Source organism: Euprymna scolopes, chromosome 44 (assembly GCF_053919585.1).
Source record: "Euprymna scolopes isolate OS-2025 chromosome 44, ASM5391958v1, whole genome shotgun sequence".
In the NCBI taxonomy this organism is placed as follows: Eukaryota; Metazoa; Mollusca; class Cephalopoda; order Sepiida; family Sepiolidae; genus Euprymna; species Euprymna scolopes.
In genome coordinates this window covers 52,945,846-52,965,460 of record NC_136525.1, presented here as the reverse complement: position 1 = coordinate 52,965,460, position 19,615 = coordinate 52,945,846, and the positions used below count along the sequence as shown (strand labels likewise).

Sequence of the window (19,615 nt, the reverse complement as noted above, 5' to 3'; positions counted from 1 at the left end):
TAATATAACTAGAAAAGGGATAAGAAATAGGGACTAAAAATAATATACCTGCAAAGTGGAAACCTCCGTTCAGTCTCAAAAAACAATGGATACCCTCTGCACGTGTAATTATGAGGCAAGGGTTGCGCAATCTTCAACCACGCCTCTCCTGAATCAACAATGCTGGAATCCAGTGACATGGAGAAAGAAGTCCAGGACGACTGGAAACAATGCCGGGATAAGCAGAGAGCACATACAGCGCTTGGAATTACCAAATGGTCACCCATTTTAGTACTGACCAGGTTCAATGTTGCTTAACTTTGATGAATCTGACGGGGGGGGGGACCGGTGTATAAACGTGATTCTGCCATATGCAAAGTCTACAACAATTAAAGGAGTTGATACGCGTTTTGCTTACAATAAGGACGTAAAAATCTCGTTACGTTATGCTAACACGAACGACGCTCATCTAAATGGGTGCATACGTTTCGTATTTGCGACGTGCCCTTAACGTGTTACTAGTGTCTGTTGTGGTTCTTCACTTTTATACAAACTTTTTCCGATAAAAAGCAAAACAAAAAACAGTCATGAACTTTTTGGCCTCGGTACAAAAATCGATAGAGTCCTATGCCATTTCTAGAAATGGCCTTTTCCCAGTTGACTGTGGCAGGTGCAGTCCTAGGGGGTCCACCCTCCCAGACTTTGCTTTTGTTATTTGAGGCGAGGTTAAGCAGAGAGCACATACAGCACCTGGAATTCCCAAATGATCACCGATTTTAGTATTGACCAGGCTCAACGTTACTTAACTTTGATGAATCTGACGGAACCAGTGTACGAACGTGATTCTGCCATAAGCAAAGTCTACAACAATTGTTACGTTATGCTAACATGAACGGCAGGTGCACTCCTAGGGGGTCCACCCTCCCAGACTTTGCTTTTGTTATTTGAGGCGAGGTTAATTTATTGTTAATCGCCCAGGATACCATTGTCAGGGAACACTGACGGGCCGCTCAGGCATTTTATTGCAGGTTAGAATGCTCCTCATCAGGGGCACCGGCTCTTTAATTCCACTATCTAAGCCTAGCGTCTAATCTTCACGCCGCGGAGAGAAGGGAGATAAACACCAATTCACACTTCTGAGTAGAATATTGAAAATTTGATCCGAGATGTGAGCGACTTTACCTTTCAGCTAAGGATCCGCTCATTTTAACGACGGGCTGGATGATCTGTGATGCTTCTTTCTTCTCCTCGGGTGTCACGGGTTGGGTTTTATGGTGCCGGCTTCCATATCGTTGTAACTTCCTCGGAGATTCGGGAGATTTCTTTTCCACATTGGTCACAGGCTGCGTGAGATACCTACAAAATAAAATTGTTTGAAATAATGAAAAATGTATTTCTGATTTATTTATTTTTTTTTTTACAAAATAATGAAAAATTTGTTTCCGATTTTTTTTTTTTTTTTTTTACAAAATAATGAAAAATTTGTTTCGGATTTTTTTTTTTTTTTTTATTTTACAAAATGAAAAATTAATGGATTTTCATTTTTCTGTGTGTGTGTGTGTTTTTTTTTGTTTTACATGAACATTTAACAGTTTTCGACAGTTAAAAGGTTGGACGTTACACAAATTTTGACCTCTTAGCAGTTATTTTTACCAGCTAATGACTGAATAAAATTTCTTTCACACGTCCGAATACCCTATGTATCAAGTTTCTCTATCTATATAAAAGCCAAGTACGTCCAAGAATGGAGTACTGCTGCCACATCTGGGCAGGAGCTGCTAAAAACAGCCTATCCTGCCTTGACAGAGTACAAAATAGACTTCGTGGCTTAGTGGGAGATGCTCTTTTCTCTTCCCTGCAACCTCTCTCCCACAGGAGAGCCTGTCTTTGTTTTATCGTTACTTCCATGGCAAGTGCTCGTCTGAGCTCCAATCTCTGGTGCCCCCCTACCCTCGCCAATCTTTCACGATAAACACCTGTCTAGTTGAAACCATTGTCAAAAATTTTCCCCACTCTTTATCTGTGCCTAAATCAAAACGTAGATTCCATGAACAAAGCTTCTTTCTTAGAAGTGCATGCTTGTGGAACTCTGTTCCATTTGCCTGTTTCCCACCTGACTACAACCTGGATGTCCAACATAAACAAATTCCTGATGAACCGCCCCCTTAAGACACTTTATCAAATCTCCAATACTAAGGATCTGTACACGCAATAACCCTTATCCCCGAATGGCTTCCGGGCTTTGATAAGTGGTGACTACCATGTAAAAAAAAAAAAAAAAAAAGTTTCAAGTCAAATTGACTGAGGAGTTTGGTAGAGACCTGTCCTCAGACAGACAGACAGAAAACTACTAACACCCGAAAGCATCCTGTACCTCTATAAGGCCACCATTCGCCCATGTATGGAGTATTGCTGTCATATTTGGGCTGGTGCATCTGCTACTAGTCTCTCGCTCCTTGACAAGGTTCAAAAGAGAGTCGCAAATCTGATAAGCCCTAAACTGGCATCTAAGCTTCGGCCTCTGTCCCATCGACGAAACGTTGCATCCCTCTGCCTGTTCTACAAGTATTTTAATGGTGAATGCTCTGATGAACTGCAAGCACTTGTGCCCCCACGATGTGAACACTCTCGACAGACCCGACAGGCTGCAAAATCCCACCCCCACACTGTAGAGATCCCTAGATGTAAAAGATCTTTCTACTCCAGTAGTTTCTTCCCCAGAACCGCCAGACTTTGGAATTCCCTTCCGGGTCCCCGGGTCCCTGCTTCCCCAACTGTACTGACGTGCAGAAGTTCAAGTGTAACGTGAACCAACATCTTGCTGCCCAAATCCCTACATAGTACCCCAGTAGTTGTTGCCCCTGATAGTAGCCCCCTACACCAAAGTGGCAATGTGCCTTGTTTGGGGTTAAAATGTAATAAAAAAAATAAATAAATAAAAAAACAATGTCACTTTTATATATATATATATATATATATATATATATTTTTACACAGTGATCACCACTTATCAAGGCCCGGAAGCCACTCAGGGATAAGGGTTATTGCAAGTACATTACGTTAGTGTGGAATATATATACTAGCAGATCGCCCAGCATTACCTGGTCATAAAAATGCTCAAATATATTTTAATTCATGCAGATTTCATATTTATTATTATAGAACTAATTCTCTATTGATTATTATATTGTACCCAATATATATTGTATTGATTTCAAAAGTTTTCCAAAAAAAATGACTTCAGTGCTATCATCTAGAATCAAAAACAAAACAGGGGTCAAAATTGAAAAAAATCGTTATATATTTTGTACATTCATCTTGGTTTATTTTTAATCAGTTCATATGCGTGTCACGTTGGTACAGTGGTAACGTCACCAGCTTTGAATGCTACAGTTTTGTTTTTGGTTTCGATTCTAGCTGATGGCAACCAAATAATTTTTTTTTTTACTTTTGAAATCACGACTACAGTGATATATACGAAATCTGGAGAAATTAAAATATCATATTAAAGTGTATTTTACAACCGGGCAGTGTGTGTGTGTGTGTGTGTGTGTGTGTGTGTGTGTGTGTGTGTGTGAGGACACTTCTCAACCTATATACTCAGCAAATTTTTGGTCTACGGACTTGAAATTTGGTATATAGGATATTCAGGCATGTGGAAAACGTTTTAATCGATTTTCATCCGGCAAAAATGGCAGCTAACAGGTCAAAATTGAAAAATTGGTACTTTGGGTGGGTCATTGGGTTTTTATCTGTTTGCTGTTTCATGAACGCATGTGTGTGAATCGTTCGCATGGCAGATTTTTTATGTTAAGAATAAGTAGGTTTGAAAACACTTTTTAAAGAACATGTCAAGCTGGTCTAATGGTTATTGTACCTGATTCACTGAAGGACTATATGTTTGGCCACAAATGAGTGGACTTTTTTATCGACCGTTCTTTTATGCGTCTTTAGCTGTTTAAAATAGTTTTTAAGGGGTCAAAAATGAGTAAAAATTGAAAAAATCGTTATACAGTGTGTACATTCATCTTAGTTTATTTTTAATCAGTTCATATATATGTTGCGTTGGTACAGTGGTAACGTCACCAGCTCTGAATGCTACAGTTTTGCTTTCGGTTTCGATTCTAGCTGATGGCACCCAAATATTTTTTTTTTTTTTTTTTTTTAACTTTTGAAATCATGACTCTGGATAGATTAAAATATCATATTTAAGCGTATTTTACCACAGGTGGGGAGGGGGGTTGTCCCCTCCCCTCTCAGGGAGGGGGGGGAGAGTCCCCTCCCCTCTCCGCTAGTAAATACGAAATCTGTATGAATTAAAATATATTAAGCATATCAACAAAACAGCAGATGTATGTATCTGTGTCCAAATGAAAATATTTAACCGATAAACTCTTAAACTGCTGGTCACATAGCACTGAAATTAACAGGAAATAGTCATTATAAGCCAAGAGTGGCTTATAACGAGTAAAATCTTTGATTGGATGAATAACGCACACAGAAATATGCCGACAAGTTGAAATGCAAAATGTTCATTTCAACTTGCCGACATATTTCTGTTAGTTTTACGCATGTGCAAATTCATTCATGGCTTAAAGTGGTTTAATTTTACATTTTTCTTATCTATCTGTCAATAGTTCAAATGTTCGGAACGCAACTGGAACGCTAAATGTCTTGGTTTTGATTCTAGCTAATGGCACTCAAGTCAATTTAAAAAAAAAAATTTTGCAATCACTACTATATATTAGGTACAATATAATATTCAATACAGTATCGGCCCTGTAAATAGGAAATCTGCACGAGTTAAAATATATTTAACAACCAAGCAAGGGTGGATAATCCCCGCTAGTCTTTCATAAAAAAAAAAAAAAAAAATCTGTGATTTCAACGTTATATAAAAGATGAATATTTTGTACTATTTATAATTCAACTTAACCGGAAGTTAAAAAAAAAATCTGGTGTTACTGACAAAAGTGTCAGCCATTGCTTATTTTTGGGTGCTTGAAATCCATATGGCCCTTTTGCTACACCCCAACCCTGTCTGTTGATGCTGTCCCCGTTTCTCGTCCCAATCCATTTTTGAAAAATATAAAAGTTCTTTGTGTGACCAAACCCTTCGAGTAACATGATTCGGAGGGTTCCGATTTCAGTCCATCAAATACTTGAAATTACGAGCAACGTCAACATGGAGCCGCGATTATTCGCTCGGTTGTAAACAAATACTTAAGTCCCCATGTATGTAGCTCCCCACGAGAACAGGATTCAAAAAGTAGACAAATTTTTAATGTGAGGAGAATCCAGTTTTTCTAAAAGGAAGAGAACTCAGAATTGGGGGGAAAAAAATTAAAATTGCCTCAGTCTAGAAGAATTTCTACTTCACTGACCGCCGCTCCAGTAGATATCTCACTACTGATGCAATTATCTACCTATATAAAAGCCAAGTACATCCAAGGATGGAGTACTGTTGCCACATCTGGACAGGAGCTGCTAGAAGCAGCTTATCCTGCCTTGACAGAATTCAAAATAGACTTCATAGCTTAGTGGGGGATGCCCTTTTCTCTTCCCTTCAACCTCTTTCTCACAGAAGAGACGTTGCGAGCCTGTCTCTGCTTTATCATTATTTCTATAGCAAGTGCTCGTCTGAGCTCCAATTTATGGTTCCCCGTAGCCAAACTTTCATGAAAAACACACGTCTAGCTGAAACCACTGTCAATAATTTTCCCCACTCTTTATCTGTGCCTAAACTGAAACGTAGATTCCATGAACAAAGCTTCTTTCTTAGAACTGCACGACTGTGGAACTCTCTTCCGTTTGTCTGTTTTTCAGCTGACTACAATTTGGTTGTCTTCAAGTCCAATGTAAACAAATTCTTGATGAACCGTCCCTTTAAATAATCCAATTTTACAAAATTCCCACCACTTATGTTTACTATGCTATAATCACATTGACTAATGTATAGCCATTAACCCTTATCCTCGAGTGGCCTCTGGGCCTTGATAAGTGAAGATTACTGTGTAAAAAAAAAAAAAAAAATTACACTTTGCTCGAAGCTAAAAGACTAAAAGGAATAAATCAATCCATATCATACGGATATCTAATCATTAACAGCAGCGTTGTGGAGTCGGACATTTCGGAAAGAGTCAAAGTCAGACGAGTATGGATGTCAGGAGGTGGAGTTCGATTTTTTTTTTAATACTCAAAAAATCAGCAGAAAGCCGGAATATCAAAGGCTTTAAAATAAGTCCGAATCCAATATTTTAGAATTCTAGGGGTCCTGCTGCCACACCCAGGGTCTGCCAGCGGCTACTTGATTGCACTAAACTCTTCAGCACATCCAGGTACACTTTGGTGTTCAAGCCGACTTCGAAGATGTGAGGTGGCATGATGTAGCCCTCACTTGAAAGCACACCAAAGACGTAACCACGGCCGGAAACTTTGTTTCAAATCACTAGAGCTATGACAACAGCATATTCTTTTCCTTGTTTTGATTCTCAGGTTTATATCCATTGATATGTTATATGTTTTTATGTAGAGTGATGCGGTTCTCAGTTGATTGTGTCTAACTGTGTTGGATATATACTCGAGAGTAAAAACACTGAAAAGAATATGCTGTTGTCATAGCTCTACCAATCACCCTGGGCATGTCCCTGTTATTCATGACAATCCAGCGATGCATTTTGAGGGTGCTGGCAATGGTCCTGTCGTCATAACTTGGATCTGTAGAGAGCATGAGTTGTACAACGGCACATCTCCGATCTCGCTCGTTGAACATTGTGTCACTTTCAGACATGATAGAATGTTCCTATCACTCTTGGGATTTGTACACAACTGGCCAACTAGTAGATGGTCTACAACAAAAAAAAAAAAAAAAAAAAAAAAAAAAAACCGGTTTTCATCAAACGGAAATGGAATCATGTCGTCTTTTTCTAGAGCGACAATTTTATCGTTCCAACCCGCATGTATATGTCTGTGGGGGGAGGGGTGTAGGCTAAAGGCCCGGTCTCGTTTGAATGTCATTTGAAACTTTTTGTTATCTGATTATCTTTGGCAAAAAAAAAAAAAAAACAAAAAAAAAAACAAATAAAACACACACAAAAAAAATTTCTTTCTTACATAAGTATATGTGAATTAGATCAAAGTCGTTTTTGTTGAAAGTCGAGAAAAAAAAAAGAAAAATATTGTTGAATTCGGCAACAGCCTAAAACAACATACTTTTATAAGATGCACTTTACTCTTGGGGACAAAAATATAAAGACTGTTTCTTCTCTTTTGAAAAAACAAGTTTTTTTGGTGGGGTGGGGTGGGGGGTTAGAACGAAATGTTTGAACATTTTTTTTTATCCTGGTTATGATTAAAAAAAAAAATAGTGTTGTTTTTGTTTGGCAGAAGAACAAAATTGGAATAGTTTTGAATTTTTGAGATGAGGATTGATTATTCGTATTGGATTCTTTGGACTACTGTTCTCATCTTGAGTGTTATTTTCACAACGTTTCGATCGATGTAACCTTCGACCTTCTTCAGGTGTATCTTGTCAATCTCGGGAATTTTTCTGTGGAACTCCGCACCACTTTGATTAATGTAATAAGGAATCTTCCTGTCGGCCTCTGGGAATCCTACTGTTGGATTCTTCAGACTAGTATTCTCATCTTCAGTGTTCTTTCCACAACATTTTGATCGATGTAACCTTCGATCTTCTTCAGGTGTATCTTATCAAACTCAGGGAATGTTTCTGTAAAACTTGGAACTTGCACGGAATTTCAAACAGAACCTTTTATTTAATCCATTTGTGGCACAGTGGATAAAGTATTTGGTAAAAATTCACTTGTAAATTGCACTCTTCTGGAAGTTGAAGGTTCAATCCTCAGTACAGGCAACATTCAAAATACAATTGTGAATTACTTAAGATTTCTACTCACTCATGGTTAGCAGAATAAGAGTCTGCTATCCCTGTGGATTAGATAAAGAGTTGCATTTGAAAGTCGGTGCAAATTTCCAGAGTCCGACAGAAAGGTTCCCAGAATATGACAGAAACATTCCCAGAATATGACAGAAAGGTTCCCAGAATATGACAGAAACGTTCCCAGAATATGACAGAAACGTTCCCAGAATATGACAGAAACGTTCCCAGAATATGACAGAAACGTTCCCAGAATATGACAGAAACGTTCCCAGAATATGACAGAAACGTTCCCAGAATATGACAGAAACGTTCCCAGAATATGACAGAAACGTTCCCAGAATATGACAGAAACGTTCCCAGAATATGACAGAAACGTTCCCAGAATATGACAGAAACGTTCCCAGAATATGACAGAAACGTTCCCAGAATATGACAGAAACGTTCCCAGAATATGACAGAAACGTTCCCAGAATATGACAGAAACGTTCCCAGAATATGACAGAAACGTTCCCAGAATATGACAGAAACGTTCCCAGAGTCCGACAGTAGGATTCCCAGAGTCCGACAGTAGGATTCCCAGAGTCCAACAGTAGGATTCCCAGAGTCCGACAGTAGGATTCCTAGAGTTTGACAGTAGGATTCTCAGAGTCCGACAGTAGGCTCTATCCCAACTCTCATAAATGGACCTTAGATAATCTCGTCAGCATCAGACAAAGCCAAACTCTTTGCCAAGAACTTTGCAGCTAATTCTAACCTTTGCGACCAAGGCTGCCAACCCCCAATATTTCCTCCTGTATCAGAAAACATACTATGTGATATACAAATATCTGTACGTGATGTTGCCAACCTAATCCAAAACCTTGATTCCAGTAAAGCAATCGGCCCTGACGGTATTCCAATTATAGTACTCAAAAGACTTCAACCAGAATTTGCGCCCATCCTTACAAAACTGTTTAAACGTTGTCTTAAGGAGAATTTGTCCCATCACCCTGGAAAATCTCATCAGAATGCCCCATATTTCAGAATTCAGGTGATCACTCACAGTACAGGCCAATAGGTCTCCTTTGCGTCATGAGTAAGTTGCTGGAATCTGTTTTAAATAGAGAAGTAATCAACCATCTAAACAAAAATAACCTTCTTAGTGACACACAATATGGTTTCCGTTCTGCTAGATCTACAGCAGATGTGCTTACAGCTATATCTCATAGGATTAGCGAATCTCTCGACGGAGGCTACTTTTTTAGGGCAATTGCTCGACATATCAAAGGCCTTTCATAGAGTATGGTATAAAGGTTTACAAGATCTTCAGCTATGGTATAGCTGGAAATGTCTTCTCAATTATTAAATCATTTCTCTCTGATAGATTCATAAGAGTAGTGGTTGACGGGCAGAAATCAGAAGCTCTTAGTATTAATGCTGGAGTCCCTCAGGGGTCCATCCTGGGTCCAACTCTCTTCCTGATCTATATTAATGATCTTCCAAATCACATCCTTACATCATTCGTAGACATCTATGCTGATGACATTACTATCTGGTAGCACATCTAAGACAGTAAACGACCAAGTTCTCTCTGATGTTCTCTCCTCTGATCTTGAGCAAGTGATACAATGGGGAAAGAGGTGGCTTGTTACTTTTAATGCATGTAAAACCAAGCTTTTATCTTTATATCATCAACGCTCTGATCCCCATCTGGCATCAATTGAAATGAATGGCTCTCATCTTGGGGAGGCCTCATGTTTTGACAAGCTTCTGGGCTTGACCTTTACTCCTGATCTTAAATGGAACACATGCATTAAATCCGTTGCGAAGGCCGCTGGAAAAATAGTGGGATTCTTCTATCGATCCAGTAGATATCTCACTGCTGATGCAATTCTCTATCTATATAAGAGCTAGGTACGTCCAATGATGGAGTACTGTTGCCACATCTGGGGAGGAGCTGCTAGAAAGGACTTATCCTGCCTTGATAGAGTTCAAAATAGACTTTGTAGCCTTGTGGGGATGTCCTTTTCTCTTCCCTGCAACCTCTTTCTCACAGAAGAGATGTTGCGAGTTGCTCTGCTTTATCGTTATTTTCATGGCAAGTGCTCGGCTGAGCCCCATTCTATGCCACCCCTTACCAAACTTTCACAAGAAACACCCATCTAGCAGAAAACACTATCACTAATTTCCCCCACTCTTTATCTGTACCTAAACCTAAACGTAGATTCCATGAGCAAAGCTTCTTTCTTAGAACTGCACGCCTATGGAACTGTCTTCCGTTTTTCTGCTTTCCAACTGACTACAATATGGTTGCCTTCAAGTCTAACGTAAACAAGTTTTTGATGAGCCGTTCCATATAAGTCAACAAATTTACCGAATCTCCATTACTAACGATTACTATATTGTCCAATTTCTACTGTACACTCTTTAACCCTTATCCTCGAGTGGCCTCTGGGCCTTGATAAGTGGTGATGCCTATGAAAAAAAAAAAAAAAAAAAAGTAGGATTCCCAGAGTCTGACAATAGGATTCCCAGAGTCTGACAATAGGATTCCTAGAGTCCGACAGAAAGATTCCTTATTACATTGACCAAAATGTTGCAGAGTTTGGCAGAAACATTCCTGAGTTTGACAAGATATACCTGAAGAAGGTCGGAGGTTACATTGACCGAAATGTGAAAATAACACTCAAGATGAGAACAGTAGTCTGAAGAATCCAAATAATACGAAAAATCAATCCTCATCTAAAAAAAACAGACATTTCTTTCTCCAACTTTACAACATGACAAGAAAGAAGAAAAGAAAAAAAGAAAGAAAACAACATACTGAAGATGGAGTATACCTTTGAAATATATTTGTTATAAATTTCAAATAAGTAAAATATTTGTTTATTTTCTTAATATTACGTTGTGATTTGGCTTTCAAGCGCACTTGCGTATTTTATTTTATTCAAATTAAATCAACGTTTCTATATGGAACTCGCACCCCTGACAAAAAAAAAAAAAAAAAAAAAAAAAAATAAGCTTGTTTTTTCAAAAGACAAGGAACGGTCTTTATATTTTTGTCCCGAAGAGTAAAGTATGTTGTTTTAGGCTGTTGCGGAATTGGACAATATTTTTCTTTTTTTTTCTAGTCTGATTTTCAACAAAAACGACTTTGATTTAAATCAAATATACGTAAGACGTAAGAAAAAAAAAATATTTTTGGGTTTTTTTTTCTTCTTTTTGTGTTCCTACATTTTGTGCATATGTTTAGGAAGTCACGATTTTTATATTTGGAAGGGGGCATAAAAAATAGTGCAAAAACTTCCGTTTGAAAAGGCATAAAAAAAAATAAAAATAAAAAAATAAAAAAATAATAATACAATACTCAAAATACAATTGCGAATTACTTTACGGCTGACGAACGCGAGCATGCTATCGCCCACGCATTATGAATTGGAACAATTACATTGAAAGCATTGCCAAGACCGCTGCGAAGAAGGTGGGCTCTCTCTACCATGCTAGAAAACTACTAACACCCGAAAGTATCCTGTACCTCTACAAAGCCACCATTCGCCCATGTATGGAGTATTGTTGTCATATTTGGCTGGTGTATCTGCTACTAGTCTCTCGCTCGTAGACAAAGTTCAAAACAGTGTCTCCAACCTAATAGGTCCTGAACTGTCATCTAAGCTTCAGCCTCTGTCCCATCGACGAAATGTTGCGTCTCTCTGCCTGTTCTACAAGTACTTTAACCATGAATGCTCTGATGAACTGTACCCCCCTCGACAAACCCGACAGGCAGCTAAATCCCACCCCCACACAGAAGAAATCCCTAGATGTAAAAGATCTTTCTACTCCAGTAGTTTTTTCCCCAGAACCGCTAGACTTTGGAATTCCCTTCCGGGTCCCTGCTTCCCCAACTGTACTGACATGCAGAAGTGCAAGTGTAACGTGAACCAACATCTTGCTGCCCAACTCCCTACATAGTACCCCAGTAGCTGTTGCCCCTGATAGGAGCCCCTCTACACCAAAGTGGCAATGTGCCTTGTTTGGGGTGAAAATGTAATAAATAAAAAAAATAGATAAAATTCCATTTGAAATTCCGTGGAGATTGCAGAGTTTGACAAGATATATCTGAAGAAGGTCGGAGGTTATATTAACCGAAACGTTATGAAAATAACACTCATCAAGATGACGAAGAATCCAATATGGATAATCAATCTTCATCTACAATTTCAGAAACATTTTTAGTAACAAAAAAAAAAAAAAAAAAAATTTTTTTTTTACATGTTATAAAATTTAAACATTTTTTTTCCCGTTACATGTAAAGCAAAAATTACGAATAGAAATCGAAGCTAAATCTAATATATAAAAGACTATTGTCTGTCTGTCTATCAGTCTCCATATTTTCAAACTTCATCTCCTCCGAAACTAAAAGTCGCAGAATGCCGATAGGGGTCTCAAATGATTGCATTTTTTACAAATCGCTCTTTTATGGGTATATAGCCGCTTAAAATAGTCTTTAAGGGGGGGTCAAAAATGGGCCAAAATTGAAAAAAAAATCGTTATACATTTTGTATATTCATCTTAGTTTATTTTTGATTATTAATCAGTTCATATGCGTGTCACGTTGGTACAGTGGTAACGTCACCAGCTTTGAATGCTACAGTTTCAGTTTTGATTCTAGCTGATGCCACTTAAATATATTTTTTTGTTTTTACTTTTGAAATCACGACTCTATAAAATTATATATACGAAATCTGGATTAATTAAAATATCATATTTAAGCGTCGTTTACGCCAGGGCAAAATACCCCCCCACCCCCACCCCACTAGTTTTATAAATATATCCTTAAATTTGAAAAAATCAAGGAATCACTACACGAGGGGCATTCCAAAAGTAATGCCTCCTAGTTTTTGCGTCCGAATAAATCCGAAGAGATTGCAAATTGCATTATAATGATTATTGAGCTTACGCATTCGTTTCTCTGTTGCAGATATCGACGGTGTGAGAAAGAAAGAAAGCACTAGCGGAGAAAATTTTCCAGAATTACCTGCAAGTTTCGCTGGCGACATCGAGTAGAAAAATAAAATCTTCATTATTTTTATTTAATATAATTATTATTATTATCATTTAATATAATTATTATTATTTAATATAATTATTATTATTATTATTATTATTATTATCATCATTTAATATAATTATTATTATTATTATTATTATTATTTAATATAATTATTATTATTATTATCATCATTTAATATAATTATTATTATTATTATTTAATATAATTATTATTATTATTATTTAATATAATTATTATTATTATTATTATTATCATTTAATATAATTATTATTATTATTATTTAATATAATTATTATTATTATTATCATTTAATATAATTATTATTATTATTATTTAATATAATTATTATTATTATTATTATTATTATTATCATTTAATATAATTATTATTATTATTATTTAATATAATTATTATTATTATCATTTAATATAATTATTATCATTATTATTTAATATTATTATTATTATTATCATTTAATATAATTATTATTATTATTATTTAATATAATTATTATTATTATCATTTAATATAATTATTATTATTATTATTATTATTTAATATAATTATTATTATTATCATTTAATATAATTATTATTATTATTTAATATAATTATTATTATTATTATCATTTAATATAATTATTATTATTATCATTTAATATAATAATTATTATTATTATCATTTAATATAATTATTATTATTATTATCATTTAATATAATAATTATTATTATTTAATATAATTATTATTATTATTTAATATAATTATTATTATTATTATTATTATCATTTAATATAATTATTATTATTATTATTATTATCATTTAATATAATAATTATTATTATTATTATTAAATATAATTATTATTATTATCATTTAATATAATAATTATTATTATCATTTAATATAATTATTATTATTATTATCATTTAATATAATTATTATTATAATTATTATTCAATATAATTATTATTATTATTATTATTAAATATATTATTATTATTATCATTTAATATAATTATTATTATTATTATCATTTAATATAATAATTATTATTATTATTTAATATAATTATTATTATTATTATCATTTAATATAATTATTATTATTATCATTTAATATAATTATTATTATTATTATCATTTAATATAATTATTATTATTATCATTTAATATAATTATTATTATTATCATTAATATAATTATTATTATTATCATTAATTATTATTATTATTATTTAATATAATTATTATTATTATTATTATTATTATTCAATATAATTATTATTATTATTTAATATAATTATTATTATTATTATTATTTAATATAATTATTATTATTATTATTATTATTATCATTTAATATAATTATTATTATTATCATTTAATATAATTATTATTATTAATACAATTATTATTATTTATTATCATTATTATTATTTTATTATTTATTATTCTTATTTTTATTATTATTATTACAATTTTGAAATTATATTAAATACTAGAACGGCGGGGGGGGCGTACTGTTCTATAAGTTTGTATGGAAAACAAAAATTGATATGAAACCTTTTTAATAATTTTATGAATATTTGTTGAAAAGTGATTTTAGAACGCTTAATACGTACAGTTTTTTTGTTTTTGTTTTTTATTGTGTTCAAATCGCAACACATCTCTTCTCTTTGTCTTATATGGCCCGGGAAACTCCGAGTACTCCTGCTAGTTTTTAATAAAAGAATACAATTCTAAATTTGCAATAAGAAAACGTTCCCTTCCTAATTGTGTCCCTGTTGACCTCCAAAAAGAATATCGAAAAAAAAAACAAAAAAAAAAACGAAAGTGTTCATATTTTGTCCGAGGCAATGCCGAAAAAGAAATATATCAACTTTGTGGGTGCGTCATGTGTAGTTTCTGATTTTTATCTACACACACACACACACACACACACACCTTTATACAGTGGTGACCACCTTATAAAAAAAAATCATTTAATTTACCTTCTTACCCTTTCTATTTTTTCGGACTCTCACTACATCTTTCCTTCCCTTTCTCCTCTTTCTCCCTCGCCTTCTTCTTTTTTCTCTCTCTCTCTCTCTCTATATATATATATAGGGTGCCCAATAAGTCACTGAAAGGTTTCAAACTTAAATAGATTCTTTATTTTTGATGATGATATCTTTCTGTAATTTTAACACAATCTGAGACATTGGGAAAATTATTATACGAGAGTGCAAAATTCAAAAAATCTTATTTTATAAAAAATAATATCTTTTAAATGTTGCCCATTTTCAGCTTCGCATATTTGTGCTCTTTTCAAAAACATTATTCATGACAGATTGCAGAATCTCTGGATTGCGATTTAACTCCTTTATTTCGTTCCTGATATTTTCCTTCAATTCTGCAATCTGTCATGAATAACGTTTTGGAAAGAGCACAAATACGCAAAGCTGAAAATGGGCAACATTTAAAAGACATTATTTTTCATAAATAAAGATTGCTTGGATTTTGAAATTATTTTTTTTAATATTTCTCAATGTCTTCGTCAGATTGTATTAAAACTACTTTTTTTTTTAAATATTTCTCAATGTCAGATTGTATTAAAACTACTTTTTTTAAAAAATATTTCTCAATGTCAGATTGTATTAAAACTACAGAAAGATACTATCAAAGATAAAAAAAAAATCTATTTAAGTTCTAAACCTTTCAGTGACTTTTTGGACAGCCTGTACAGGGGAATAAAATTGGATATTTTGTTAAGTATTGACCTAAAACACACAGGGGGCAAATTTCAACCATACACCGCTTTTATCAGATGTAATTCTGAACAAAACAAAAGGGGGGGGGGGGACAAAAAAAAAGACAAAAAGAAGAAAAAAAAAATTATACTAGACAACCTGTGACCTGTAATCTGTTGTGTCAACATTGTTGTAGAGACAACGCAATTACCTCCCTTCAAAGTTAGCTTTTTTTCTTTTTTCTTTTTTTTTTTCACAATGTGTTAAAGTTCGTATCCTGTGATTGTGGCAAGCTTAAAATGTTGCTCCCTCCGAGGGGGAGTACAACGAGTCATTTATATTATTCTCTATCATTTCCAATGGTAAACTTAACTTGCTGCTCCCTCCGAAACGGAACAGCGTCAACCATTGATAGTATCCTCTTTCTTTCACAATGCATTATGGTCTGTATCTCCCGCCCCTTATTTATTTGTCCCGATTCATCAATCTCCCCACGAGGACGAGATATGAAATACGATTAAGCTTGAATGTGGTGACGGCCAGGAGCATCACAAAGACACCTAAACCTGCTCTGATATTATTTTTCTTGACAAAATATTTTTTTTAATTTTAAAATAAATTATTATTTCTTTTACTTAAAGATGGATGACGTCACAAAATAATCGTGATTTATGACGTCATCTCTTTCTGCAGGAGATGACATCATAAACGTTTGGAAATTCCAAATGTCTCCTATCCAATTTTATCAATTCTTTTTTTTTTTTTTTTAAATTACATTTTCACCCCAAACAAGACCGTGCCATTTTGATGTAAGGCGCGACTATCAGGGACATGAGTTGCAGGGATACCATGTAGGGAGTTGAGCAACAAGATGTCAGTTCACATTACATTTGAACTTCTGCATGTCAGCACAGTCAGGGAAGCAGGAACCCGGAAGAGAATTCCAAAGTCTAGCAGTTCTGGAAGTGAAAGTATTAGAGTAGAAGGCTTCCTTACATCTAGGGATCTCACTGTGTAGGGGTGGGACTTTGCTGCTTGCCGGGTTTGTCGGAGGGGGGGGTATCCCTTATTCTAAGCGTAAGTAAATGATAACGGCAGAATCAAAGAAAATTCGATGCTAAAAGTTTTTCACACGGAAGCATGAAAATTCACAAATTAATTTCAACTTCAATTCAACGTTTTGCCCATTCCTTGTTATATTTGTCAAAAAAGCATAAACCCATCAAATAGATTAATTAATGATTAAAAAACAACACTTTTTATATTCTTTTTTTTATTTAATTAGTAATAATGCTTGATATTATTTTCAGTGACAAAATATTTTTTTAATTTTAAACAATTCTTTCGATATATCCCTATATATATAAAATGAACTCATTTCCACCCTCTGATTTTAACCTTAATAGGATAAAAAATCAAGACATTTCATGCAATGAGAAAATTGAAATTAAAAAAAATCAAATAAAAATAATTCGCCCCAACCCTCCTGCACTCACCTTTATAACCAATTAACAACAAAAAATCTCTCTCTCTCTCTCTCTATATATATATATATATATATATATATAAAATGAACTCATTTTTTCCCCTATAATTTTGACCTTAATAGGATTAAATAGTAAGACATTTCATGCAAATGTAATATGCACAAACTGCAGCACAATACCTGAGGTGTGTTATAGACATATTACCTTCCCACTTCCTCGATAATTGTAGATTCCTATATTTTTTCTGCTGAGAGTTCACTGCCAAAATCGGTTAAAATCAATGGAAGTGGTAAAATATTTTCTTTCTACTAAATTCCTCCTTCCCCAGCCACCACTTAACACTGTTGCGGGATCGTTCACAAGGGACAGTTACGAAGGAACACCAGTTTGAGTTTTCTTTACTTCGTAGTTGCTTAAAAAAAAAAAACTGGAATGGAATTTTAACATTCCTTTTTGTTCTATGCTTTCGACTGGGTGAAACACTAATACATATATATATATATATATATATATATATATATATATCAATTATATATATACACACACACGTTTATGTATCTGAAAACTAATATTTCTCAAAACAGTTATATGCACACACACACACACACACACACCGACAGTATTTCTTTCATTCTTAATGATTCCATAGTCCTGAACGATATCCATTACACAAACATGCTATATTTTTTCTGCATCATGTCTCACGTACCTTCCGAGTGAGTGTGTTATTGGAATAATGGATACCATTATCTGACACGTGAAATTAAAATACAATCAGGTCTTTGTTTTTCAAGTAAACACTAATACTGATAAAATTACATCCGAGACGGGTATATTTGCTGATGATACCCTGCTCTCTAATCGACCTGAGGGGTAAATAAACGTAAGCATATCCAAACCAATGGCAGCAACCTTAGATTACAAGCTTTAGTTGGTATTAGGATGGTAATATTTAATTGTCATGGTTACAGCATTTACCCAAGGTTGATTGGTCCAGTTCTGTTAAACAAACTCACAGCGTTCTAAACACCAGCTGACCAGACACATTGAACCAAATATTGGAACTTATCAATATTACTGGGTTTTTAAATATTGAAGAGTTGTCCCCCCTTTGACCGTTATTTATCAGTGATATAAGCAGCTTACAGTTGTCTCCCTTGATTAAGTGATGACTAGGGCTATGACAACAGCATATTCTTTTCATTTTTTGACTCTCGAGTATATATCTGACACAGTTAGACACAGTTAATCAACCGAGAACCACATCACTCTAAATAAAAACATATAAGATATCAACGGATGCACACTCGAGAGTCAAAACAATGAAAAGAATATGCTGTTGTCCTAGCCCTAATTATTACTATGAAATTCCTAGAAAACGGAGATGTTTAGCCAGATATTGTGATACAGGACAAGGGGGAAAGGTAGTAACCCTAGTTGAAGGAAATGTTTCTAACGGTGCTGGGTTTAAACAAAACTGAAAAAGATAAGATACCAAAATACCAAGGTCTTATGTACAATATGAAAAGAAATTGGAATCATAGGAAGATCTCTATCACTTCAGTAATTATAGAAGCCACCGGACTTATGAAAAAGAATTTTGAAAAATTACCTGTCGAATATACCCGGTGAACCAAGTGCAAGAGAAATATAAACAGAGCTGAGGAGGATAAGATGACAAATTACGCAGAATGATAAAAGTCTTAAAAATTAACAATTGTTGCTGGGTACACTCTTTTAATTATGCTAACAAGACTGAGTGTATGCCAATTAACATTTGCAACAACCATGAAATTAAAACCCTTACAAATAACATCCTCAAATGTGTTGAAGACTACAAGTATCTACATCTGGGGTCAGGACAGTGACCTGTGTGTTTTAATACAATGCTGGTATGTCATAGAGTTCAAGAATTTTGAACATAGTTTCATGGTTGACTGAGTCGAAAGTTTTTGTTCAATGAATAACCTATATATATATATATATATATATATATATATATATATATATATATATAGGTTATTCATTGAACATTTGAATAGTCAAGTCGCTGCTTGATGATATCTGCTGTTTGATTGAAACAAATGGCTGTTTGTAGCAGCGGGATGTAAACATGTTTATATAACAATAAATAAGTATTATCAGCTCTTTTTATTGAGCACTATCTAACAACCTCGTTGAATTCACTAGTCTATTACTTTTAAATATAAAAAAAAACCCGAGTATATATATATATATAGAGAGAGAGAGAAAATAAAAAAGGAACAAACCGTATTATGTGTTCACCAACGTTTCGTCTTTATTTCGAAACTTCCTCTGGGTGAAATAAAGACGAAACGTTGGTGAACACATACTATGGTTTGTTCCTTTTTTATTTTCTCTATTTTGTCGGAATACTATTTCCATCATTTTCATCATATATATATATATATATATATATATACATATATATATATATATATATATATAT

General features: G+C 34.0%; 1 protein-coding gene across 12 annotated transcripts in view; it reads right to left on the bottom strand.

Moving 5' to 3' along the window:
- The window catches only part of LOC145268612 (uncharacterized), a 746,770-nt gene that overhangs the window by 188,335 nt on the left and 538,820 nt on the right, over window positions 1-19,615 (bottom strand). For all 12 annotated transcript variants that reach the window (XM_080124076.1, XM_080124069.1, XM_080124074.1 and 9 more), the window contains one exon: window positions 1,162-1,335. In XM_080124076.1, the coding sequence (XP_079980202.1) occupies window positions 1,162-1,335 (174 nt within the window). The remainder of the gene's footprint in view (window positions 1-1,161; window positions 1,336-19,615) is intronic.